This window comes from Oncorhynchus kisutch, linkage group LG28 (genome assembly GCF_002021735.2).
Source record: "Oncorhynchus kisutch isolate 150728-3 linkage group LG28, Okis_V2, whole genome shotgun sequence".
Lineage (NCBI taxonomy): Eukaryota > Metazoa > Chordata > Actinopteri > Salmoniformes > Salmonidae > Oncorhynchus > Oncorhynchus kisutch.
Window position 1 is genome coordinate 5,181,323 of NC_034201.2, and position 27,984 is coordinate 5,209,306.

Here is a 27,984-nt window from a genome sequence, read left to right on the forward strand (position 1 = left end):
AACTTTGCATACTGCCGCATCATCAATGCTTTGCATACCGCTCCCCTTCTCTATCTGCACCACACAGACGCAACAAATGATAGGCTACCACTTGGGGAGCGTATTCAATTTACTATAATCTATAATGTAAAATGTGTCATGGTGGCTTATCGGACAGTTTTCTATCCCTGGCTGGCTGGCTGAATGATAACTATTATATACCTAAACGGATTGTCGACACGGACTTCCTTGGGAATAGGACTGACTACCTGTTGCATTTTTTTTGTTGCTTTTCATATTCGAATCATGTGGAAGTGTTGAGATGAGGACGAAGTGGATTTGGTTCCGCGTATAAATTGTTAAATAGTGAGGCTACCGTAGTTTCGTGCCACATGTTTTTTCTTCAATGCGTTTAGTTGATATGGCGATAGTTGACTCAACTCGATGAAACTTCATCGGCGGCGTGTCCCTGTTGAACACCGCAGCCTGAAGACATCGGTGTCACGCACCACGAACTGTCATTGTACAGCCATCCGTAGGTTAGCCGACGTTGAAAGGAGAGAGAAGAGGAACTTACTTTTTAAAAACTTTTTTATTACCTCAACTAAATTATGACTTCAGTTTGGAAAAGATTACAACGCGTTGGCAAGAAAGCGTCAAAATTCCAGTTTGTGGCGTCCTATCAAGAACTTGTGTTGGAATGCACTAAGAAATGGTAGGTTATGTTATTGCTTTAAAAGTAACTAGGCTACTTTTCACAACATCCAATTGATGCACGTCGTCTGAACTGCTCCCATTACGGGCGTTTCTTCTTGTAATATTTATATTTTAAAAGTAGGTTTCCGCAGCCTAACAACATGGCCACTGTTTATGCTTCATGTCAAATAACTTATTCCATTATTTGATCAAAACCATCGGATCAAACTCATAACGGGCCATAGTCCGTCATTACAAGTGACAATAGTTACACTTTCAGGAAGGAGATGTGGTTCGTTGTTTCCTCAGCCTGGTTGCAACCTTGCTGGTCTCACATACTAGACTTAACATAATAAACGCAAAACCGGGACGCCTAAATTAGTACCGGGACACCTAATGACGTTTGGTAGGGTTACTTAAAACAGAAGGTTACTTAAGGGAAAGCAGGGGTGGATGTGTGTGTGTATAACGTGGACGTCCAGCAACCCAAAGATTGCGTGTTTTTATCTCATCACTGACAATTTTAGCTAATTAGCAACTTTGCAACTATACTGAACAAAAATATAAGCGCAACATTTAAAGTGTTGGTCCCATGTTTCATGAGCTGATATAAAATATCCCTGAATTTTTCCATACACACAAAAATCTTATTTCTTTTGTGCACAAATTTGTTTATATCTCTGTTAGTGAACATTTCTCCTTTGCCAGATAATCCATCCACCTGACAGGTGTGGCATATCAAGAAGCTAATTAAACAGCATGATCATTACACAGGTGCACTTTGTGCTGGGGACAATAAAAAAGCCACCCTAAACTGTGCAGATTTGTCACACAATACAATTCCACAGATGTCGCACATTTTGAGGGAGAGTGCAATTGGCATACTGACTGTAGGAATAGCTGTTGCCAGATAATTTAATGTTGATTTCTCTACCATAAGCCGCCTCCAACGTCATTTTAGAGAATTTGGCAATATGTCCAACTGGCCTCACAACCGCAGACCATGTGTAACTACGCCAGCCCAGGACCTCCACATCCGGCTTCTTCACCTGTGGGATTGTCTGAGACTAGCCACCCAGAGAACTGATGAAATTGAGGAGTATTTCTGTCTGTAATAAAGCCCTTTTGTGGGGAAAAAACAATTCTGATTGGCTGGGCCTGGCTCCCCACTGGGTGTGCCTGGCTCCCAAGTGGGAGGGCATATGAAATCCATAGATTATAGGGCCTAATGAATTTATTTCAATTTTACTCAGTAAAAATAGTTGAAATTGATGCCTGTTGCATTTATATATATTTGTCTGAATACTTTTTAGCTACTTTGCAACTGCATTTTAGCTAACCCTACCCCTAACCTTAACCCTTTAACCCATCTCCTAACCTTAACCCTACCCATAGCCTAGCTTGCTGGATCGAATCCCCGAGCTGACAAGGTAAAAATCTGTCATTCTGCTCTTGAGCAAGGCAGTTAACCCACTGTTCCCCGGGCGCCGAAGACGTGGATGCCGATTATGGCAGCCCCCCGCACCTCTCTGGGTTGGGTTAAATGCGGAAGACACATTTCAGTTCAATGCATTCAGTTGTACAACTGACCAGGTATCCCCCTTTCCCTTACCCAAGCTAACGTTAGCCACCTAGCTAACGTTAGCCACAACAAATTGGATTTCGTATGATATCATACGTTTTGCAAATTTGTAGTATATTGGACGAATCACAATTCGTCACATATCAGACAAGATGAATGATGGACATTCACAGCACAGATTAATACATACCATAGCATATTATACGAATTGAAGAGTCCCGAATTACAGCCCAGGTTGGTTTCCTCTGATACAGTAATATGAATAACAGAAGCTCATCGAGCCCTTACATTTCCACGTTTACTTTAGTGAACCTATAGTAGGCAATGGGCACAGGCCTACTGTAGCTTTTATGCATCCAATAGGCATCAATACTCCTAGCCTACTACATCACTGTCAGACCGATTAATGACAGCCATTACTTCAGTCCACTCAACTGGCAGGAGGATCTGGATCATTATGAATTATGATTATGACGCCCTGACATGACCAGATACTTGGTAGCAGGGCAATTGTTTTCCAGAGTGATATAACGTTTAGCTTTCCTTTTTACACCATGATTGAATTTGTTGGTATTTATTCATTTGTGTTGTTAATAAGGATACCTGTGTTGATGTCATCGGTGTTGACATGTCATCAATTACCCTTTGATGTTAAGTAAAGAGGAGAAGAGCCTCGGTCAAAACCCTACTAATTGATGAAATTAAAACAACAGTGTCTTCACTCTTAGCGGCATACTAAAGTTAGTTGGCACTTTTATTTTCCATTAGCCGTGATAACGGGGGGATCTTTCAATGAGTGTCTGAGTTGCACCATAGTTGGCTATACAACAACGATGTAGTTTGCAATCAGGCCTGCCAATCATGCCATGTTCTTGCTTATCTTTTCATGTTGCCACAGAGCAATAGTATATGCTATTGTGTACTGTACAGTAAAATAAATTAAAAAGGGAAAGGGGGATACCTAGTCAGTTGTCCAACTGAATCTATTCAATTGAAATGTGTCTTCTGCATTAGTGTGACTAGATCATTATTTCTTAATAGATAAGATGTAGACTTAAACAAAGACTGTTTGAATCTGATACAATATCCATACATATTCCTTGGAGCCTTGCAAACTTGGAACTGGATATCACTCATAATAACACAAACAGGAAGAGTGATCGAACTGTCCATCTCATGTTTTGTCAGAAGCTGTTCTAAGATGAGAAGCAATGAAGGGCAGAGGTTTTTTGAGAGACAGCCTCGCTATTGATTGTAGCTTTTAGTTAGCAGGTGGGTCAAAGTCTTCAGACTCAACCAAGGATCAGTCTTGCCTCTGGTTGGGTTTATGACAGCTGGAGTATGACACAGCGGGCTGCTTTTTGATGTGAGTCATAATGGTCTCTGGTTATTCAGGACTATGGACATGCCTCCTCCTGTCCTAATGGCTTTGCCTGTCCCAGTCTGCCAGTCTATTTATGTGCCCTGTGATGCCACTATGCTTTCAAACCAGCCCCCTCCCCACCCAAACATGCCCTTTGGCTCCCATTCGCTATGTTGCTATAACTAGCCTGCAACCCGAGACAGAACTGAATTTGGCCGTGCTTTTCTATGTTCTCCTCAACAGGCTCCATTAGCCTATTAACTCTCTAGTGTTAGGAAGGAGTCTCTTACAGAGGAACTCCAATATGTTTCGAATATATGTTAAAATATATTTAACACAGCCTTCTGTTTGCTTGTATTACAATTTACAACCAATATAAGTGAGCAATCTGCTCAACTGTTTTCTGGATACACATTATAAAGCTATACAAAGAGGGAGGGGATACTTATACCATAAGAAATCATGGACTATACAGTGCCTTTGGAAATTATTCAGACCCCTTGACTTTTTCCACATTCCACAAGGCACACACCTGTCTATATAAGGTCCCAACAGTTGACAATGCATGTCAGAGCAAAAACCAAGCCATGAGGTTGAAGGAATTGTCCGTAGAGCTCCGAGACAGGATTGCGTCGATGCACAGATCTGGGGAAGGGTACCGAATATGTCAGCAGCATTGAAGGTCCCCAAGAACACAGTGGCCAACATCATTCTTACATGGAAGAAGTTTGGAACCACCAAGACTCTTCCTAGAGCTGGCCGCCCGGCCAAACTGAGCAATCGGGGAGAAGGGCCTTGGTCAGGGAGGTGCCGAAGAAACCGATGGTCTCTCTGACAGAGCTCTAGAGTTCGTCTGTAGAGATTGGAGAACCTTCCAGAAGGACAACCATCTCTGCAGTAACTCCATGAATCAGGCCTTTATGGTAGAGTGGCCACATGACAGCCCGCTTGGAGTTTGTCAAAAGGAACCTAAAGACTCTTAGACAATGAGAAACAAGATTCTCTGGTCTGATGAAACCAAGATTGAACTCTTTGTCCTGAATGCCAAGTGTCACTTCTGGAGGAAACCTGGCACTATCCCTACGGTGAAGCATGGTGGTGGCAGCATCATGCTGTTGGGATGTTTTTCAGCAGCAGAGACTAGAAGACTAGTCAGGATCAAGGCAAAGATGAACAGAGCGAAGTACAGAGAGATCCTTGATGAAAACCTGCCGCAGAGCTCTCAGGACCTCAGACTGGGGGGGCGAAGGTTCACCTTCCAACAGGACAACAACCCTATGCACACAGCTAAAACAACGCAGGAGTGGCTTCGGGACATCTCTGAATGTCCTTGAGTGGCCCTGCCAGAGCCCGGACTTGAACCCAATCGAACATCTCTGGAGAGACCTGAAAATAGCTGTGGAGTGACACTCCCCATCCAACCTGACAGAGTTTGAGACATCTGTAGAGAAGAATGCGAGGAACTCCCCAAATACAGGTGTGCCAAGCTTGTAGCGTCTCACCCAAGAAGACCCAAATAATTGCTGCCAAAGATGCTTCAACAAAGTACTGAGTAAAGGATCTGAATCCTTATGTAAATGTGATATTTCAGTTTTTTATTTTGAATACATTAGCAAACATTTCTAAAATCCTGTTTTTGCTTTGTCATTATGAGGGATTGTGTGTAGATCGATGAAGGGAAAATAACAATTGAATCAGTTTTAGAATAAGGCTGTAACCTACCAAAATGTGGAAAAAGTCAAGGGGTCTGAATACTTTCCAAAGGCACTGTAGGTTAAAAGGGATTGAGAAATATGGTTCCTTCCTCTTGTGAGGTACCCCACCCTCAAAAGCCCTCAAGAATACAGTGCCATGAGCCAGGTCACGTGCCTTATTGCAGTTTCCTTCCATTCTTCCTGTGTTGCAGAAGCCAGAGCTTCATCGTCTTTCTAACAAAAACAAGGGCCAAAACAATGGTTTGAAAACTTCTCTCAGTCAGGGCGACACTGTTATAATGTTACATATTGAGGGAGGATAGAATAGTGTATGACATATTTCATGTATTCATATTTTAGGAATGCATTATTATGTCATGTAAAAAATAATGGCAACATTCACCTCTGGTAGTTCACCAATAGACATATAGAAAACCATATTATGTTTTACAGTAATTCAGTTGGCATGGGTGTGAGATGTATTGAGAAAATCTGTGTGATGTTACGAATTAGTCCACATGTGTTAAATGAGGTAGTTACCATGCGATACCAATGGCTTGCTGATACGGTACCGCTGGGAGGATGTGTATGAGGCAATGTTTGGCATTCTCCATAGTGATGCATCTGAAAGGCATTTGTAAGGGAAGTCTGGACCAAAGCTACAGTATGTTGCGTAGCATAAAACTGTAGTAGCAAGGATCCCTGGCTTCACACAAATCAAATCAAATCAAATGTATTTATATAGCCCTTCGTACATCAGCTGATATCTCAAAGTGCTGTACAGAAACCCAGCCTAAAACCCCAAACAGCAAGCAATGCAGGTGTAGAAGCACGGTGGCTAGGAAAAACTCCCTAGAAAGGCCAAAACCTAGGAAGAAACCTAGAGAGGAACCAGGCAATGTGGGGTGGCCAGTCCTCTTCTGGCTGTGCCGGGTGGAGATTATAACAGAACATGGCCAAGATGTTCAAATGTTCATAAATGACCAGCATGGTCGTATAATAATAAGGCAGAACAGTTGAAACTGGAGCAGCAGCACAGTCAGATGGACTGGGGACAGCAAGGAGTCATCATGTCAGGTAGTCCTGGGGCATGGTCCTAGGGCTCAGGTCCTCCGAGAGAGAGAAAGAAAGAGAGAATTAGAGAGAGCATATGTGGGGTGGCCAGTCCTCTTCTGGCTGTGCCGGGTGGAGATTATAACAGAACATGGCCAAGATGTTCAAATGTTCATAAATGACCAGCATGGTCGTATAATAATAAGGCAGAACAGTTGAAACTGGAGCAGCAGTACGGTCAGATGGACTGGGGACAGCAAGGAGTCATCATGTCAGGTAGTCCTGGGGCATGGTCCTAGGGCTCAGGTCCTCCGAGAGAGAGAAAGAAGGAGAGAATTAGAGAACGCACATTTAGATTCACACAGGACACCGAATAGGACAGGAGAAGTACTCCAGATATAACAAACTGACCCTAGCCCCCCGACACATAAACTACTGCAGCATAAATACTGGAGGCTGAGACAGGAGGGGTCACACACACACACACACACACACACACACACTGTGTCTCTTCCAGCCCCTGGGCATTGACAGCTGATTGTGATCATGTGACTCTCACAAGATCCCCTTTACTGTTTGCTATCCATCCTCTTCTTCATCTGTTGGTGAATAATAACATTTGTTTGGGCTCGATTCCGTTGCATTGTTCTGTTTGTGTAAAACAAACCATACTTTGTAACTTAACCACCAGTAATGACACTGACTGGGGGAGCATTCCCCCGTTCTTCTCAGACAATTGTTCCGTAAACAAACAAATAATACAGAACTTGTGTGTTGGTGTTTGCAATTTTTTTAAACACACTGAGTGTACAAAATATTAGGAACACCTGCTCTTTCCATGACATCGACTGACCAGGTGAATCCAGGTGGAAGCTGTGATCCCTTATTGATGTCACCTGTTAAATCCACTTCAGAAAGTGTAGAGGAAGGGGAGGAGACATGTTAAAGAAGATTTGAGACAGTTGAGACATGGATTGTGTATGTGTGCCATTCAGAGGGTGAATGGGCAAGACAAAATATTTAAGTGCCTTTAAACAGGTTATGGTAGTAGGTGCCAGGCGCACTGGTTTGCGTGTGTCAAGAACTGCAACGCTGCTGGGGTTTTTCATGCTCAACCGTTTCTCGTATGTTGCGAGATGCAAGGAAGTTACAAAACAATTTCTTGCATTTCTCACTCTCTCTTGTCTCATGTTTTGATGCATCATCCTTTTTCTATGATTTCAGGCAACCAGATAAAGTGAGGGTGGTTTGGACCAGAAGAAATAGGCGTATGTGTTCCAAGGTAAATACTCACCCAGATGTACTTAAAAGATAAACAGCAGATCTCTTATCCCACTTGGATGGCAAGGATGCATTGCCGTAACTTGTATCACATTTTGATGTTGTCTTAATTTCTCGCTCTAGCTTCATGGATGGCAGCCGGGCATCAAGAACCCATACAGGGGGATGGTGGTGTGGCCCGTACCTGAAAATGTGGATATCTCCCTCACCCTCTTCAGGGTAAATTTCATCCCACGACTATTCATGAGTACACTGTTCTAGAGCTGTTTTTTTTCTGTGATAATTCATCTGTATACATCTCTATTGTAAATTGACAACGTACAAAAATGTGTGGAACATGTCATATTTCCCTGTTATTTTCATTCCCTATGCTTACCCACTAGGATCCCCATTCCGATGTGTTTGAAGACAAAGACTGGACGTTTGTCATTGAGAGTGTGAGTGTACTTTCTGCCTCAATCTAATTACAGTCGCTCACAACAGCCGGCATTGAAATATGAACGTTCATTAAAAGGCCAGCTAACGGTGCCACTAAAGCCCACTCGTGAATGTATCCCTGCTGCTTTGTCTTGCAGGAGACGAAGGGCCAACGTAAGGTGTTGGCTTCAGTGGACGTGAACATGAAGAAGTTTGCCAGTCCCACTCCCACTCAGCAAGACCTGACATTGAAGCTGAAGCCGCTGTCTGTCAAGGTGCTGGAGGCCACTCTGAAGCTCTCTCTGTCCTGTGTGTTTCTCAGAGAAGGGAAAGCCACGTGAGTCCGTCCCGTAACAGCCCGCTAACGGTAGATTCAGAATTACTAGCCGTCAGTAACGACTCCATTACGTGTCGAGGTGGCAATGCTGTGTTGCTCTCCCGCAGTGACGAGGACATGCAGAGTCTGGCCAGTCTGATGAGCGTCAAACCCACAGACATCGGTAACCTTGACGACTTCAACGAGAGCGACGAGGAGGACGACAGGAGGTTCAGTGCTGGAGCTAGCATTAGCAAAGCGGCCGCAGGTATACATGAATCATAAATGTCATGAGATCAAAACCGTACCTTCTTTGGCGCTCTGTATCTGCCTTTCTTTCTGCACATGACTCGAATAACTGCATCCTCACTTTTCTATCATAATCATATCATAATCTCCTGCCTACCTTTTCCTTCTCATGCTTTCTTTCTCCACTTTCTCTGCCAGCTCCTCCTGCTCGTCCAGTGCGCCTCCCGGAAAGGAGGCCTTCTCCTCTAAAACATCCCCCTGTCATAGGTACCCTTACCTCTCTTCCTCTTATTCTTCGTCTTGTTCTAGCCTTTGGTTTTCACCTCTGTGACTCCTTTCCCATCATCCCACCATAGTACCTCACGTATGGAGGATTTTCAATCATTTTGAAAGAGAAACCATATCCATGGATTTCCGTACAAGTGACAATTGTAACATTACAAAATGATGGATCCCCCAGCGATGTGATTCTACATTAGTCACCACATTGCTTCGTCAAATGTTCCATTGAATCAGATACTTTCCCCAAAGATATCGGACTGCCAAGAACAAATAATAGAGAGCAACAGTATTACTTAGAAACTATGTATATGCAATGCAGCAGCTAGCTAGTTCTCTTGGAAATGTCAGTTGTGAAGTTGTATCTGATTTATGACAGTCATTTCATTTTTAACCTGTCATATCATTCCACTTCTTTGCTTGTCTTTTTTATCCTTCCTTCCCCTCTCCATCTGTTTCTATTTATACTCCTCTCCATCTACCTCTCCCTCCGTCTCTCCATCCCCCTCTTCATCCCATAGCCTGTGGGAAAGAGAGTGGCAAAGCTGGCACTGTCCCTGTCCTCCATTCAAGGCCCCCGCTGCCTGTCCCCCTGACCCCCTCTCCCCGTCTTCAAACCCGCTCCAGACATGCACGCTCTGTGCCACCCTCCCCTGAGCCCCCCAGGCCACCAGTGCCCCCAGTCCCCTTGGTGCCCTCATCCTCAGTGCCATTAGGGCCCCTAGGACCCCCAGTTCCCTCAGTGCCATTAGGGCCCCTAGGACCCCCAGTTCCCTCAGTGCCATTAGGGCCCCTAGGACCCCCAGTTCCCTCAGTGCCATTAGGGCCCCTAGGACCCCCAGTTCCCTCAGTACCAGTGTTTACCCGCCATCAACCACCCTCCGTATCATCAGCGCCCTCACTGCCTGCCTTTACCCACTATCAACCACCGGCACTGCCCAAAATCTTCCGTCCCAGCAGCGGCTCAGGTACCTGCAGCCAGCCAGATGGACTGAATGATGCTGCCTTGACAAGTGCTTAATGAAGATGAACTTGTTTCTAAATCTGCATGATGGTACTCCCTGAATTGCTTATTAATTTTGTTCAACAAAAGTATCCCCCAGGCAAGAGCATGGTGTAGTAATGTCTGGAGTTGGGCTGTCTTATGAGAGTGAATTGAGCAACGTACAAATGACTAGCAGCATCGACCAGTGGCGCATTTGAACCTGCTTGCTTGTGTTGAAGACTTTTTCTGAAGAGAATACCAGTGTTACTGTAAGTTAACAGAAATGTTCTCTGCGTTATTAACAGGAAACTGTGGTTAAGGAAAGTAAAAGTAACATCACTGCATGTCTATTTGCAGTATCCCTCTTTCCACCAAGTCCTCACTCTCACTCATTGGTTTCTACTATTTATCTATTTCTGCTATTTTTCTTCCCTATTTTCCTTTTCTTCTTGCTCCTAGCGCCTGTGTCTTTTCTGAGTAGTCTCCCGGGGGCTTTGTGTGGCCCTGCAGTGGATTTGAAGCCCCGGGGTGTTGGTCAAGTGGCCCCCGATCGGCCCCAGTTTAGACCAGCTGAGCCCCTGGCCTCTGGCCTCTCTCAACACCCCTCTCTACCCTCCGGCCCACAGAGAGGTACCGGATGCATGGAAGGTCAAATGCCACCTGCTTATCACATTGGCTATTCTATATCTTTAAGTTCGACTCGGTTTGAGTGTCTAATGCTCTAGTTTTTCACTATCATCTTTCTGTCCTGTCTTATCCTTCATGCCTGATGCCCGCTCTCCCTATCTTCCTCTCTTCCTCTACTGCAGCTCGCTCAAATGTCTTCCGTCCTCAGATTGTATCGACTCAACAGCGTCCATCCTCCCCCTCTATCTTTTCCTCTGCTGCATCTCTTCAAGATAAAAACACTGCTACTACTGCCCTGTCTCAGGCAGAGCCATCCCTACCCGAACCTCAGCTCCCCAACACTCCGCCAAGTATGGAAACACATTCTATCTCTAGCGCTGACCACTTTGTGTTACTTAACTTCAGTGGTTATAGCTTGTGTAGATTGCTTCTCTTCCGTTGTATTGTCTTAGAGGGTGAGCCGACGCTTACTTGCTGCTGTGTCTGTACTCTTAATGGTGGTTGATGAGCTAATTATATACTTTTTCTCTTCCCCTCTTCCTCTGTTTACCCGCAATCATGAATCTTTGTCTCCCCGTTCACCCCACCTCTCCCCTTCATCAACTCTCTGCTCTCAGCCTCCATCCGGCAAAGGGAGTGGGGGAGGCCCAGGCCTGTGTCAGTCCCCAGTGGCCCCTCTGTCTCTGGCCTGTCCCCCTCCTATTCCTGTCCCTCTCCCAGGGATTCCATGGCCCCTGTCCCTCTGCTGACTAGCCCAGACCTGGATGCTCTGTGTGACCCTCACTGTCCTCCTTCCATCCCTTTCCCTAAGTCCTCACCTCCCGTCAAGTGTCTTTTCTCTCGCAACCCTCCCTCTCCTCGCTCTAACAACCACTGTAAACGTGCCCTAGTCGTTGCCCCTCTCTCTGACCCTCTACCCAAGCCTGTCCCTTTGCTTCCTGCGACTGTCCGTGCCTCTGCTTCTGCAGCTCTCACTGCCTCCCAGTCAGGTACTGAACCAACAGGTCTCACAGCATGAATACCATCAGGGCGTGGGGGAGGGGGGGGGGGGGACTAGGTCTATGACATCAGCCTCGTTTCATCAATAAAACCATTCTGGCCAGTTTGTCCCTTGCGGTTCACTGCCTGTTGGCAAAGGACTGAGACAAGCACACTAAATTCATTTCAATGCCTAGGCACAGTACCAATGAAGTGGTGTAATTAGCTAAGAATATATCCTGCACAAAGGCCCAGTTGTCTGTATAGTCCATGAGCCATTCCCCCAAATGTGGTGAGGATGTCTCACAGGGATTTTTTTGGAAGGTCTAGGTCTCTGGAGTTGTGATGGCAGTACAACAATTGGGTTATCCATTTTTCTTTCATTTCTCCATCCCATTCATTTTTCCTCCTAGGGATTTGACCCTTATTACAAACAGCGTCAGTATACAACAAGTTATTGCTCACTTATACCCTTTAATCATATATCATTTGGAATGCTTAGACTCCCAGCTATCCGTCAGACACATTTTTGGGGGGAATGTTCGTGTCAACAGAACTCTGACCTTTGACCTCTAGGGTGCATATCAGAATGACCTGGTAGAAATGATTCGACAAGCAAGTGATTCTGAAAGGTCATGAAATTACCTTTCAAATGATATACAATATAGCCAACTTTGAAAGCACCTGCAATCGGCCATATTGTGCCATTGGCATTAGAATGTTGGAAGCTTAGCCACAGAGTGCCACGTAGTGGGGCAGCTATTTCATGGTGATAGAAGCATGAAATTGCACACACAGAGCTAAAACAGCCATTTTATAGCCAAACTGGGGTCTTATTGGATCCATTTTGCATGAGCATATCTGTATGAAATCTCATTCTAGTCTCTCGCTCTTCACCAAAGTTTAGAATTGTAAACTAATAGAAAATAGAAGTAGGAAACTATTGTGAGCACTTTGACAGATCCCTTGATATCCACCACATGGGGAAGAGCGAGAGAGAGAGACCCGACTCAACTCCAACTAAACTGTCTGTCGTACAGCAGAGAGCGTGTCCAACTCCGAACCCACACAACTGAATAGATAAGAGCATATCATCAACGCACCGCTTCCAAAACAGAGTTGAGAAGCTCTCCGTAAAGAAAATGAACTGCGCGGCGGCAGCTTTAACAGGCCATTGGTAGGGATGAAAGAGAGGGATATCCGGAGATTGCTCCAATTGCTGCACTGCTATCACACATTTTCCCACTCTAGGGACATGGACCTTAAAAAATAAAAAAATCCCTAGGAGACATCGTCACCCCCCCCCCCCCCCCCCCCCCCCGGGCTCATGGACTAGTAGACAGTACGCAACACGTCCTGTTGCAGCTGCAATGGAGGAGAGCATTCTGTTACCACTGCCAGTAATATCTTAGTCCAGACAAGACGTTCCTGTGAACCAACGTCATGCACCGCTGAGTGTCAACAATGTCATACTGTACCCACTAATGCAATGTTGAAACGGAAGTAACATTGTTCTATGTTATCCCCATGACGTTATGCGTGCCTCTTTTTTATTTATACAGAGATCCAGAGGGAGTTAAATACTCTCACAGAAGAGGAATACCACAGTCCTGCTACACTTGGTGAGATATTCTGCCATGTTCTTGCTATATTTACAGAATATATTGACGTACTGGATTGTATTCTAGCATAATATGTTGTTTTCCCTATAATAACCAAGAATGCTGTTAAACCTTCTTTGACTGTTCTATGTCTCCCGACCCCCTCCAGGGCCGAAACTGTCAGAGCAGCAGAGCCTGTCTGTCTCAAGTGAGACCCTTCCCCTGGCCCTGAACAGAGGGGACGAGTCTCTCCTCTCCCCCAGAACTGCTGGCACCATCAGGATCGCCAACCAACGAGCCTCTGCGTCCCTGGAGAGAAACCGGGAGAGCCGACCGGAGTCAGAGAAAGCCGTGGGGTTGAAAGATGGCGGGACCATTAAAGAGTGAGTTCCTAGTGGGTGGTGTACTGTACAGCCACTTCGCAGCTGGGACCTCAACGCTTCCATTTTCAAATGCTGTGGTTGAAGTGTGAGACAGTGTTCGAGGTTATATGGTTGTTAAGCTTGTGCGTGTGTGGTACACTATGAGCATGAGAAGAACATGTCTGCTGTGAGTTTGAGATAAGCACATGCATGAGGTTTGTGTGTGCTGACTTTGAAAGCCCCACTTTTTATGAATCGTTTTTCACGATTGTTTGACAAATGGGGCAGCTTTAGCCGTTTCGTTGCTATTGGTTGCTATGATTTTGAGACTAATCGCAAAATGGTTGCCAATGGCTGCAAGTGTTTAATGGAGTGAAAGAAATCTTTGCCCGCCTTTCAGCTTCACAGCAATGTTGCAGAGACATGCTGTAGGGAGATTTCCTGATTGATGGATCTCTGTTGACTCATAAAGGGCAGAAATAGGCCTATTTATGGCCTCAAACAGGGAGGAGTGGTAGAGAGTGGCATGAGAGTGGAATTTATGTATGTAGGGTCTTGTTTTCCATTTATACCCAGCTACATAGCATGCTTCCCCACCCACGATTACTCATCCCCTTCCTCTGTCTTGTTACTGCTACTTTAATTTCACCTTCTATAAAACACACAACCCTCCCTAACACTACTGACCCTGATGTGTGTGTGACCTGCCTGCTGTGCGCCCCGGGAAACCTCCCTGCTCTCGAACGTCTCTGACACCAAGTATCTTTGTTCCTCAGTTCTGGGCAAGATGGCAGCCCAGCAACTGGTATCCCTGGCCCTACGCCCACAGAAGTCTCTGAATCAGCAGAGCTTATTCCAGCGCTCCCTCCTCCATGGCCTTTCTCTAGCCAGGAGACAGCAGCACCAGAGAGCACTACCCCTAAAGAGCCTTCTACCAACATCCTGGGAGCATTTCGTGTTGATAACCCGCCATTGGCCGGAAAGAAGTCTGGCTTCAAACAGACATCCAATGAGACCAAGGAAGTGCCTTATCAACCTGCCAAGCCAGAGGACTCCTCTCCCTCAACCCTGGACAAAACACCTTTTATTGCAGACAAGCCGCCATTGGCTGAGCCTGAGCTCGACTTTGATGACCTAATCATAGAGACGCCTGATCCATCAGTCACGGCAGGTAACTTGTTTTTGGAGGACAACGCAGGCGAAGAGGGATCAAAAGCGGACACAATAAAGAGGTCGCCATTCAGCATCTTGAAGACTCAAATGGAACATCTGGCTGGAGGGTAAGTGTGAGATTCTGTCAGCAAGCAGACAGTGCTGCTATTTCCTCTCAAGGCAGCCTCTTAGAGAAGTCGTTTTTTTTCCTTCCTCATCCTTATGTGACGATGTGTCCTCATTCTTACGAGCCTGAACGCTATACTTGGCTATATTATATAGGCACTCTTTAAGTATTTATTGAATGGCACCTCTGTTCTTCACACACAAATGTGTTTACACACGTACACACACATATATGCACACGACCACACACGTACACACCCACTTCTGAGAATAATATCTCCATTGACGCTCAAACCCTTGACATCAGTGTCCCTGTTTCTCAGTGTTGAACAGGAAGCTGATGTAAATTCAACGGCAGGGCCATATTCAAAAATGGCAACATCAAAAGAGCACAGGCCAGTTGACACGCAGCTACTTCCAGAGATTGTAAACATCACGTGTGAAGACACAGCCGAGAAGCACGGCAAAGGCCAAGAGAAGCCCGTGGAGAAGAAGCAGGAGAAACAAAGGCCGACCCCTGATTTTCCCTGTTTATATGACCTCAACAAGTCAGATGAAGACAAGGAAATTATGAAAAACATGGCTGCCCTGGAGGCTTGTCCTCCCAGTATGACATCCACACCAGCTGAGTCATCCAGTATTCATACTCAAGAGCTCCCTCCTCTGGAGAAAAAGCCAATCAAAGCTAAAAGGCCATCATGGGCTGAGGAGGTTATGGGCTCCAAAGAGGAGGACAAGAAACAGATGGACAATCAACCCCAGGATGAGAAGGCCTCATTATCACAAGCTGATGAGCACAAATCGGCCCCCCTTGAAGTTCAAGCTAACAGGAGTGATGAGGAGTCACATAGTTCAGAATGGAATTCAACGGAAGAGGAGGCAGGCATTTCGGAAGCCCACAGAGGGGATACTGGCTGTGTTCAGAAAGAGCGGTAAGTGAGAGCACATTTTGTTTACATTTTTTCTCTCTACGAAATGTCCTTTTAACCTTGTCAACCTTTCTCATTGTCTAAACTCTCTCTTCCTCTGTCCCACTCCATATCCTGTTCCGTCTCACCTTCCGTCTCTCTTTCAGTTCTTCTGACCACGTGTCATCAAAAGCGGACACATTTCCCTTGTCAGGCAGTGTCAGTGTAGATAAAACCATAGAAATAGATTTACTATCAAATATCAGTAATCCTATTTCTATAGTGAAAACTATGGATGCCACGCCAGGAAGCCTAGAGACACCCCATGTGGCTGAACCCCCTCAATATCAAGTTGTTGAACCCATGGTCCAATCCAGCTTGACATTAGAGACCATAGCTGAGGATGCAGTGGCGCAGGCAGAGCTTCCCCTCTGGGAGGCCCTGGAGGAGAACGCTCAGGATCCGAAACCAGAGCAGGACTCTGGAGAGGAGACGATCAAAGATGAAGTCCTCGGAGAGGAACAGGGAAAAGTCGATGAGAACATGCTAGTGCCGGACGTAGAATCACCGGAGACAGGGTAAGTGTGGAAGGGAGGCACCTCTATACCACTGAGAGGAATCGATGACCTCAGAGTTACCCCAGTTAAAGCTTAACGTAAAAGGTGTGAATTATAGTCTGGTGGGTATCCTTGGCAACACTTCAAATGTATGACAATGCCTGGCCGTCTCCTACACCTCCTTTTGAGTGTGTCTGAACTTGCAAAATATTCACTGTGTGTAGGCTAATTATACAGTAATAATGAGGTAATTCCCATATGTTTGCCCTCTCAGCTCAGACAAAGCTGTTAAGCCAGAAGCTGGCATTAGCAGAGATGAGGGTCACAAGACAATCACCTCCGATGAATCAGAGGTGTTCCAAATGCCACCTACCCCAGAGCCCACACCCCAGTCTCCTGAATCACTTCTAAAGGAGACTATTGTAGAGGAGGGTAAAGACAGTGAACCATCAACTTCACCGTCTACACCCCCTCGGCACCTCCCCACGAAGGTGTTCAGTAGCTCCACCATGAAGCGCTCATTGCAGATAGACACACTTGTGTCATTGGAAGCAGCCATTTCTCCAGCTGGAGAGTCAGATTTAAACGAAGAGGACCTATGCGATATGAAGCGTCCTCCCGGCACGGGGGCTGTAGAGGCAGAGAAGCCTCTATGGGCTGCTTTAGAAGAGAAAACTAAGGAGAAAGGGACAGAGGAAGTAGGCATGAGCACATTGGAGGCAACAAAGAGTACCTTGCAAACAGGGTAAGTTTACTGGGGGTTAAACTCCTCATGGCATGGCATGAAGTGTCCGTGTGAGGTACATTTACATTAGACATGCATGTTTGTGGTGGTGTTGACATTTCATACATGTTTTAATGCTCACCCAAAAGTGCCAATAACACTGCGTTTAGGCTATAACTTTTCTGGAGACTAGTCGTATTCCCCTTAGTAGAAATCTCCATGGATTCTGGTCCTTGTGCTGGTGTCAGACTAGTGTCCAATCAAGTGTCTCATTTCATATCTGTCTGTGGCAGCCCATCTGGACAGGGATCTGTAGCAGAGATCCACTTGACTGAGTACCTAGAGGACACACTCCTCCCATCTCCCTCCAAGGAAAATGGAGAAACAGACATTTACTTTGACTGTGACAGTTCAGTGGAATTGTACACGCCATCAAAGGAGGAGGCCCCCATTCGCCTTCCTAAGAAGAAGAAGCAACTATACCTGGAAAAATGTGCTGTTGTCAACACTGAGAGTGAAGAAGGTGAAAGTGAGTCTGGTTCCTCCGTGGTCGGCCCAGGACAAGCCGACAATGAGCAGCAGCTAGATCCGGTGTGGAAGAAAAGTTCCGTGGACGCATCAGATTTAAGTACAAGAGAAGAGTTGGAAGATAAGCAGGTTTTGGGGAGGCTGGCGCAGGTTCCCGTAGCTGTACAGGAGGAGGGTCTTGATGTTGATGTCTTCATGAGAGCATTAGTGAGGGCCATGTACAGTGGGTAAGTCTGACGGGCGACCGAGGCTTGCTCAGCTTTGACATCTTTGATCAGCATGGCCACAGGTATTTTAGGGACTCTTTAAGTGCTCTTGACTCTGCGGCTGAATCTGAAATGTGTCTATTTTTGTTTACGCCGGCTTTTGCTTGTGAAGACATGTCGTCAATAAGATGCGACGCTTAAATAGCAACGTTTGTTTCAACCAATTTGAAAGATTTCACATCTACACTGAGTGTACAAAACATTAGGAACGTTAGGAACACCTGCTCTTTTCATGACAGACTGTGCAGGTGAATCCAGGTGAAAGCTATGAACCCTTATTGATGTCACTTGTTAAATCCACTTCAATCAGTGTAGATGAATGGGAGGAGACAGGTTAAAGAAGGAACCCTTTCGACACCTTGTAGAGTCCATGCCCCGACGAATTGAGGCTGTTCTGGGGGTAAAAGGGGGTGTTAATTCAATATTAGGAAGTTGTTCCTAATGTTTTGTACTCTGTGTAGATGTTCAAAGATTTTATGGAAATTTGAATTGTAGAATGTCACCTTGAAATATGTCTTAAAGTCCATTGAAGAAGAACTGCATCTTCCATGCCTGCTGTACATGTAACCTAAAAACGTTATTCAAATATCCCCTAAATATTTGTTCAAATATCCCCATTCCCTAGTTATGAGACTGTGACTTCCATACTTCAGCCATCTGGCCTAATGATGTCTAATGATGAGGTAGGAGAACCAGACTCAAGACCACTTTCTCCATCTGAGTTTGAGATCCTACCACCTGAAGCCTTTTCTGATGCATTGGAGGAACTCCCAGTCATGGTCACAGACTCATCACCGGTCCAGTTGGCCCACAAGAATGAAACGACTGAAGAGACTGGCAGGCTAAGCTTAGTGGAGACTTTGTGTTTAGCTGCTGTGGAGCAAGAGATGTTCAAGGATCCAATCACCAAAATTGAGCAAGAGGTCAAACCTCTGAAGGAGTCCACCAAACCACATAAAGAGACTACCAAACCACTGAAGGAGAGCACAGACCCACTAAAGAAGAGCACAGAACCACTGAAGGAGAGCACAGACCCACTAAAGAAGAACACAGAACCACTGAAGGAGAGCCCAGAACCACTAAAGAAGAGCACAGAACCACTGAAGGAGAGCATAGACCCACTAAAGAAGAACACAGAACCACTGAAGGAGAGCACAGAACCACTGAAGGAGAGCACAGAACCACTGAAGGGGAGCACAGAACCACTGAAGGAGACGAACACTGCGAAGGGTAAACCAGAGAAGGATGTTCGTCCACCTGTGTTACCACCTGTAGAAAACGAAAAGGATGCAAAAAGCTGTACAGACGATTTCCCACCACTGAGAGAAGCAGAGCTGGATGAAATAGCTTATGAGGAGTGCTTGGAAGACAATGACGACGCCACCCCTATCGTTAACTACACTAAAGCCCGTAAAGAGACAATCAAGGCAAAGACCAAGACAGTGTTCATGCCTGACAGCGATTCAGATGAGTTGGAGTTTGAGATGGGGCAGGAGGATATAGGCACAGTGTGGCTAGCAGAGTTGTACATGGATGCAGGGTAAGTGCCTGAGCTCCTGTCGCTCTCTGCACTCCTTTCCTGCATGGCTGAATGAGACAGATTGTATTCATGTAGTAGGAATGGAGCTCTGTCAGGTTGTGGCTGGGTTTTTGTTCTCCGGCTTCTGGAGTGGTACAATTAGTTGTCTTTGCTTATTTTTGAATGATCTTTTTTTCGGATTTCTCGTCAAGTTATTTCACATGAACTTGCGGTTTTCAGATCTTTGTGTCCAGTCTACTACCATGCCTGAGGCGAGGGTTTAACTGTTGGATGTTAGTCCTCTGAATGTGCATTTGCATGTGGAAGTGAAAGTGTTTTTGCAAACAACTCTTAAACTGAACCCAGTGAAATGTTAGACATAACTGATAGTGAGCTTGCCGTGTTGATGTTTACTGTTGCCACACCTCGGCTGTTGGACCGTTGCCTTTTGACTGTGGCGTGGTCAAGGATTGTGTGGCCGTCTGCATTTTGGGGAAATTGCTATCGTAGCCTTGCCAGATGGCTAACGTTGATATCTCTGTTTCACAGTCGAGCGGTGTTCTCTTCTTCACCACCTGCTCCGCATGAGGTCAACCGCCCTGATAGTGTGTCCACACAGCAGGCCACATCAGTGGGGTCCCACCCTGCAGGACCTATTACTGGAACCATTGAACTGGAGCCACTTCCCCGTCGTCGCAGCAACAAAAAAAAATGCTCTCCTCCAGTGCCTCTTCAGGAAGTAGGCCCAGGGAGAGTTAGTCAAGACACGGCACCTGTTGCCAGTTGCCTGGCTCCACCAAAGCGAATCAAAAAGAAAACTGTTCCACCACCCGATAATACGGATAGTGAGGCAATGGCACGAGAGAGCAGCAAATCTAGCTTAAAGGAGACTTTTAACACTGACGCTAAAGAGGAAGACATTCCAAAACCACTAGTCCTCGCCCTGGAAACGACTTCTTCAGATAGCATTCTGGTGACAGCCAGAGAGAAGGGAGCCAATGACGAGCCTCATCTAGCAAAGGAGGGTGATGATGAGAAAGATGTCCCAGAGAAAGATGTCTCTGTCAGCTCAGTGGTCCCATGGCCTCTACGGCCCTCTCAACCTGGAACACCTACTACATGTCCCAAGGTCCCTCACGTAATCACTACGGAACCCCCCAAAGAGGACCTAAGCCTAATTGAGGAGGAAATGTTGCTGCTGGCTAAGATTAGTCAGATGGCAGGAGAAGAGCCATCAGATGTGCCTGTGTTTGTGCCTGTGCCTGCCACACACTTCAGGAAACGCCTGATTCCCTCCTTCCATGAGGACGACTCTTTTCTGAACCCAGAAGATCTCCCAGCCTCTGAGGCCAGTGAGGAACAAGAGACTCCGTTACCAATGATCCCTCAGGAAGCCAGTCTAGACAGGCCTGAGCCAATCCTCCTAGATCTAGATGGAAGGAAAGGGCGGCAGGAAATCATTAGTGAGCCCTCCACCATAGCCGCCTCCTCCTCAAATCGTAGCCCATCAGAAACGATTACTGAGGTTAATCCGGTGGTGGCAACCACTGAGGGTATGACATCATCAGACTCTGCTGTGAACTCGACAGTCCGTTCAAAGGAGCCAGCGGAGGTTGAGGAAAGTATCCCGATGACAGAGACTGTGACAGATGGGGTACCTGTTGACACAGGGTTGAAAGTAGACAGCGGTGCGCTCTCTACAGTTTACCGTGTCCCTGCCCAAGAGGAGCGCTTGTTATTGACTGAAACCGGGGCAACAGTCCTCATTGGGAAGGTGCCTGAATCAGGGGTCGAGGAGGAGGATGGTCTTGAGATAGAACAAGATGCTACTCTGTGCACTGTAGATACACCAGTGGACGGGGTGGATGAACAGTAAGTTAGCAGGACAACCCATGACATTGTCTAGCTTTGGCACGGCCTGGTTTGACGTTAATCAGGTCATGTCATCGGGCTCTTGTAACTCCTTGCCCAGTTGAATACTGTTGACGAATACTATTGACTTGGATCAGTGCATAACTGTAAGCTGTTTTTGTATGTCTACAGGACAATAGAGTAACTGAAACGAGATCAGAAGTTTATACATATCAGCTAACTTTACTTGGCTGTCCCATCATCTTATCTCGACCATTTCTGTCCCTTTTTAGATCTGAGACGGCTGATGGGGGAAAGACGTCCGGTGACCTGGCTGTCCCAACGATATGCTCAGCCACCCAGCCATCCGCACCAGACACCACAACCCAGAGGAACGACCAGCCCCCAGCCACCAGCCCAGGCAGTGAAGAGCCACAGTCCAATGGACAGACCCCAGCAGATAAGGGGGTCTCCTCTGGTCAAGCGTCGGACACGATTGTACCTCCCCGACGCAGCAAGAAGAAAACCCTATCCTTTCCCGTGGTCCTGCAGGAAGTTGCCCCGGTGTCCTCCACTACCACGGCAGACAAGGATGAAGCCGATACGAAAGATATTCTCGTCCTCGGCCGACAGGAGGTACACTTGATTCTCATATTTCCTTTTCATAAGAGGTATCAACAGTTCATTATATTTCAAACACAGCTGAACATGGAATATGTCAATGAGACTGTCAGTAGCTATAACAGGTCTCTCTCCCTCTGTCCCTCTCAGATGTCAGGTCCACTGCCCAGTCCCGGGCTGGTCACCTCCAGCAAGTCTCTGCTGGAGTGGTGCCAGGAGGTTACGAAGGGGTATAAGGGAGTGAGGGTCACCAACTTTAACACCTCCTGGCGTAATGGCCTGGCTTTCTGCGCCATCCTACACCACTTCTATCCCGACAAGATGTAAGCACTTAATCGCTAATCAGTTAAATTCCCACCGACAATGTTCCATCCTAGTCGGAACGTGGAAAGTCACGCAACTTGAGTCCATGCATGTACTTGAATAATTATTCCACCTTTGTACAGGGATACAGCCGAAGTCCTCACAAAATAGTATCAGGAAGTTCCATATCCGTGTCCTTCTATTAACTACGGGTGGGTTTTTTTCAGAGATTTTGAGGCACTGGAAACCAACGACATCAAGTTAAACAACAAGAAGGTGAAAAAGTCATATTTACTGTACATCTCTATGTATAATAATAAACACGTCTATAAGGAACACAGAAGTCAGCATTTTTGTCCTGACCCCTCTCTCTCTCTCTCTCTCTCAGGCCTTTGATGGCTTTGCCGCGCTGGGCATCTCCCGTCTAATGGAGCCCTCAGACATGGTACTGCTCTCTGTGCCAGACCGCCTGATCGTCATGACTTACCTGAGTCAGATCCGCACCCACTTTACAGGGCAGGAGCTGAGTGTGCTTCAGATAGAGCATAACAGCAGCCAGTCCAGCTATGCAGTGACTGAGCCCAGTCAGGGTTCTGATGTGGACGCTGCTGCTCGCTTCTGTGCCCGCAAGCTACAGGAAGGTAGCATCTCCCTGGAGGACGGTGCGACAGAACAGGCCTCTAAGCCCAATGGGAGCCTAGTGCCACCACCTCGGACGAAACGGTTGACAAAGGGGGATGAGAAGGGGAGCGGAGCTGGGGGTTTGGAAGGGGGAGCGGGTGGATCACAGACCCCAGTGCCTCCACCCAGGTCACACACCTCTGCAGCGAAATCCGGATTTGGTCACGTGAGAGATGCCGACCTGGTGAAGAAAAGGCGCTTGCGGCTGAAGAGTGAGTCTATGGATGAAGGGGATGGGCTGGAGCAACAGAGTAGCACATCCAAGAGCACAGAGGTACATGCTGAATGCGGCCTTTTCTCCCAAGCCATTTTCCCATCTTTTAAAACTCCTTTCTTGCATTTGAACGGAGATTGATGTTCTATTCATTTGTCAATGTTTTGCTCTTGACACAAGGCCATGTTTATCTTTACCTATAACATCTATTGTGTTTGTGTCTCCTGTCCAGTCAGCTGAAAGTGTATCAGACAGAGCAGTGAAGAACGGCACCTCAGAATCAGGTAGGAGATTTACCAGGAGGTTTTTTACCTGAACTGAAGGAGACGACAACAGAAATTGACACAGTGCTTAAGCGTGATATGAAAGGCTGCAGTCTCTGTGATTTCCTTGTTCAGTAAATATTCTAATGACCAACTGTTTGATCTGTATGCAGAGACAATGAGCCCAGTGCCTGTCCAGGAGTCCAGTGTCCCAAGCCAGGAGGAGGATACTCTGGTCAGTTCAAACCTTTACGTCATGTTATTATCCACTTGAATGTTTACATTTGTATTCTCTTTGGGCTTCTCTTTTTACCTTCACTGCTAGGCCTCTGTGGCGTTTAGTCATGGCTTAACCTGTCCATCACTACCTCTTTACTGCTAGGCCTCTGTGGCATTTAGTCCAAGGCTTAAACTGTCTGTCACTACCTTTTTACTGCTAGGCCTCTGTGGCATTTAGTCCAAGGCTTAACCTGTCCGTCACTACTCTTAATTTTTATCATATTTATTTCCTGGTCTTTGCTTTGCCTTTAGTCCTGTTTCTCCCTCTAATCTTCTGGCCTTTTCCTGTATGTCATCTATCTATGTTCATCTGTGCGTCTCTCCTTACACGTCCTCCCATCTGTCTGTTGTCCGTTTTCGTTTTGGCAATGTGTGTCTCTGTATCTTCATGGTCAGCGTCTGCAGGACACCAGTCAGTATGTGCTGAGTGAGCTGCAAGCCCTGGAGACTGAACAGAAGCACATCGACAACCGAGCAGGCGTCGTGGAGAGGAGACTCAGAAGACTAATGGAATCAGGTGAGAATGACGAAAGGTATCAAAAGGGTGCTGAACCTAACGTGAACCGTGTCAGGCATACCGCTATGTGTGCATATCAACGGATTCACTTTCTCAGTATATACAGCAAAACCAAAAAAACACACCTTTTTAAGGTACCATTTTAACTGTGGACATTGTGCACTTGCTCCAGGTAGCGACCAGGACGAGGAAGAGAAGCTGATCCAGGAGTGGTTCACTCTGGTCAACAAGAAGAACGCCCTTATAAGGAGACAGGACCACCTGGAGTTGCTGTAAGACACAACACACCACTCACACATCTATTATTTTTAAGAATACGTAACACGTTCATGTTACTAGCAAATGGATTTGACCTGAAGTTTGCCGTCTAACTACATGTGCCATAGTATGCTCTGTTTTGTGTACCCAGCAGAGGGCAGCTAACCGAATGTATTGTATTCACAGGCAGGAGGAGCAGGACTTGGAGAAAAGATTTCAGCTACTGAATAGAGAACTCCGAGCCATGATGGCCAATGAAGGTTAGTCCCGTGCATAAGCAGAACCTTCGTTTACATTGAGCACAACCGGTGAGACGACTGTAGACCCAAAGCAGTCGGGCCGTGCATAATTACTGTGATGTTATCTTCCCTCGTCTTCCCTCTCTTCAGAGTGGCAGAAGACTAAGGCCCAGCAACACCGGGAGGAGCTCCTGCTGCAGGAACTGGTCTCTCTGGTCAACCAGCGGGACGAGCTGGTCAGAGACATGGACGCCAAAGAGCGAGGGTGAGACTAGCCCATCTGTTTGTTACAGCCATTGCATATACAGTTTGAAACACCAAGCATGTGTATAGGACGTCACGGTGCTCCCTTAGCGAGTGCCACTCCCTCCCGATTCGGGCCCATACCTGGCGCGAACTCAGGGACCTCTGCCTCACAAACACACATGCCCTCCCTCAAGCGTCTTAGCCAATCGCGCTGCCTCAAAAGCTAGCTAACGAGGCGACGCAAGCGGGACACTTAAGGCAGAGGGGTACGTTTCACACGTCCCCATGTGCTACACGCGCATGTTCCATATGTTTGATATGATGAGGTAGCGTGCCGGTTGTTTATGTGTGTGTGTGTGTGTGTGTGTGTGTGTGTCCTCAGGGCCGTTGAGGAGGATGAGCGCCTGGAGCGGGGGCTGGAGCTTAGACGCAGGAAGTTCAGCAACAAAGACAAGTGTGTGCTACAGTGAGAGAAGGGACGACAATGACAAATACCAACCCATCCAGGAACTAAACCTCCACAATCCCTGCTTCATACCAAGCTCTCACTCACTCAGCATCCTACAGTATGAAACACCCCTAGGAACCTGCCACCCCAGCAACAAATCCAAAGCCCTCTGCACCGATGGGATGATTGTCAAGCAGTGTTTTCTCTCCTTAACTGGGATTTTGGGACTGGTCATTAATGATCAATTACGTCCCCTGGGACACTGGAGCTGAGGTGCCTTCCCCTTTGGAGATACTTGAACCAAATTTTCCCCTGTATGGTGAAGGTCCCTCATCCACTTCAAACTTTTGATTGAAAAAATGAGGACCTCTACAGTTGTCAGTCAATATGCCTTACTCTGTCATTCAGTAGACAGAAAGCCCACTGTACCAACAGGTGTGTGTGTGTGTCTTTAGCCCACCAAGAAGATAAGTGGTTCTGTAATTAAGTGCCTACTCTCACATCTGTAAACATGTCATTGATCTTATCTGGTCCGACAATATACGATAATCAACTATATTAGATAGTTTGTTCTTTGCCTTAATGCTTTGATGGAACTGGCTATTAAAAGAACGGTCTGGTGGTTTCGTGCAAAATATTAAAAGGGCTCTACACAGGAGGACTGACCGTTCTGTGTTTTACTTTGGATACCCAGATGTTTGACGACAGACTCAAGTTTGTGAGAGTACCACGTATTGAGCTTTTCTGGTGTCGAATGTGTTTTCAATTTTCAATCCTTCTTTTATTTATGTTTTGGACATTTTGCATGAGAAATGTTTGGGTTCGGTGTGTGTCATATTGAGCATATATGAACAGTCAATCAATCAACTCCGAAATGAAAGAAAGAGGACAGTGAACAAAATGTGAGACTTTAGTTGTAGAGAGAAGCTAGTCGTACTACTTGGAATACATACAGGACAATAAATACCATCCTGTAAATATTAATATTTATACTCTGTTATAACCTGGCACTGCAGTTCTTTTCATGTTTTTTTGTTTGTAAGCAAAGACCTTTAGTTTCACATTTCTATTATCACAGATGATGATGATGATGATGATTTGTTACTAACCACTGGTCCAACGGAAAATGCAATGGCGTATTACTTTGTCCCAGCCTCTTTTTAAAAAGGACATTCGAACACAATATGTTTTGTTTAAACCAGGGAATGATAAATAATACATTTTTGAAGTTTAAAAAGAAAATTGGGAGTTTGTTTGAATAAGTTTCCTCTAATTTGTTGTCATATCTTTGTGGTACTTGTTCCCTCCATGAAAAAAAGTGATGTCATTGTGTTCTGTGAATGAGGAGTCATTTCTCAATATCTATATAATCGTGATCGTGCGCTATTATACTGAACAGAATATAAACTCAACATGCAACAATTTCAATGATTTTACAGAGTTACACTTCATGTTAAATAAATTCATTAGGCCCTAATCTATGGATTTCACATGACTGGGCAGGAGTGCAGCCATGGGTGGGCCTGGGAGGCCATAGACCCCACCCACTTGGGAGCCAGGCACACCTACTGGGGAGCCAGGCCCGGCCAATCAGAATGAGTTTTTCCCCACAAAAGGGCTTTATTACAGATATAAACACATTAGCTGTCTGGGTGGCTGGTCTCAGACGATTCCGCATGTAAAGAAGCCGGATGTGGAGGTCCTGGGCTGGCATGGTTTCACGTGGTCTGCGGTTGTGAGGCTGGTTGGACATATTGCCCAATTCTCTAAAACGACGTTGGAGATGGCTTATGGTCGAGAAATGAACATTGAATTTAATGGCAACAGCTCTGGTGGACATTCCTGCAGTCATGCATGACAAAAGCTGGTTGTGGAGGTCCTGGGCTGGCATGGTTTGAAATGAACATGAATTTTCTGGCAACAGCTCTGGTGAACATTCCTGCAGTCATGCATGACAAAAGCTGGTTGTGGAGGTCCTGGGCTGGCATGGTTTGAAATGAACATGAATTTTCTGGCAACAGCTCTGGTGAACATTCCTGCAGTCATGCATGACAAAAGCTGGATGTGGAGGTCCTGGGCTGGCATGGTTTCACGTGGTCTGCGGTTGTGAGGCTGGTTGAACATATTGCCCAATTCTCTAAAATGACGTTGGAGACGGCTTATGGTCGAGAAATGAACATTGAATTTTCTGGCAACAGCTCTGGTGGACATTCCTGCAGTCATGCATGACAATGGCACTCTCCCTCAAAACTTGAGATATTTGTGGCATTGCGTTGTGTGACAAAACAGCACATGTTAGAGTAGCTTTTTATTGTCCCCAGCACAAGGTGGACCTGTGTAATGATTATACTGTTTAATCATCTTCTTGATATGCCAAACCTGTCAGGTAGATTAATTATCTTGTCAAATGAGAAATGCTCAGTAACAGGGATGTAAAAAAAATGTGTGCACACAATTGGAGAGAAATAAGCCTTTTGTGCTAATGGAACATTTCTGGGATCTTTTATTTCAACTCATGAAACATGGGAACAACACTTTACATCAGTGGTTCCCAACCAGTAGTACTAGGACCCCTGGGGGTACTTGAAGACTCCTGAGACCATAGGCTTACTGGTCAAATGCACATGAGGAGGTACTTAAGGGGTAATGCAGGCAGAGCAAAATACAGTTGGTGGTACAGTAAACGAAAATGGTTGGTAACCCCTGCTTTACATGTTGCGTTTATATTTTTGTTCAGTATATTTATAACATTTGTGCATGATGAATAAATAAGCCTCCTTTGGTAAGAACGTGTCAATGTGTACTGTTACAGGCCACAGTTG

At 46.0% G+C, this 27,984-nt stretch overlaps 1 protein-coding gene across 10 annotated transcripts; it reads left to right on the plus strand.

Moving 5' to 3' along the window:
• Nucleotides 1-47: 47 nt before the first annotated feature.
• LOC109883603 (EH domain-binding protein 1-like protein 1) lies at nt 48-27,948 on the plus strand. Of its 10 annotated transcripts, XM_031807869.1 has the most exons (32): nt 48-694; nt 7,592-7,649; nt 7,772-7,867; nt 8,032-8,085; nt 8,224-8,402; nt 8,510-8,649; nt 8,829-8,897; nt 9,431-9,634; nt 9,671-9,877; nt 10,354-10,542; nt 10,704-10,871; nt 11,139-11,510; nt 13,062-13,121; nt 13,270-13,483; nt 14,239-14,742; nt 15,064-15,672; nt 15,816-16,226; nt 16,480-16,950; nt 17,223-17,684; nt 18,349-19,263; nt 19,792-21,114; nt 21,387-21,729; nt 21,865-22,037; nt 22,245-22,293; nt 22,406-22,972; nt 23,145-23,196; nt 23,349-23,410; nt 23,851-23,971; nt 24,144-24,243; nt 24,416-24,489; nt 24,619-24,733; nt 25,097-27,948. In XM_031807869.1, exons 1-32 carry the CDS (start codon nt 591-593, stop codon nt 25,182-25,184), a joined length of 8,553 nt encoding a protein of 2,850 aa, XP_031663729.1. In that variant the 5' UTR covers nt 48-590; the 3' UTR covers nt 25,185-27,948. The 10 variants fall into 10 exon arrangements, with proteins under 10 accessions (XP_031663729.1, XP_031663727.1, XP_031663728.1 ...); XM_031807867.1 differs by having other exon boundaries at nt 9,431-9,877; XM_031807868.1 differs by having other exon boundaries at nt 9,431-9,877; nt 23,860-23,971.
• Nucleotides 27,949-27,984: the final 36 nt, after the last annotated feature.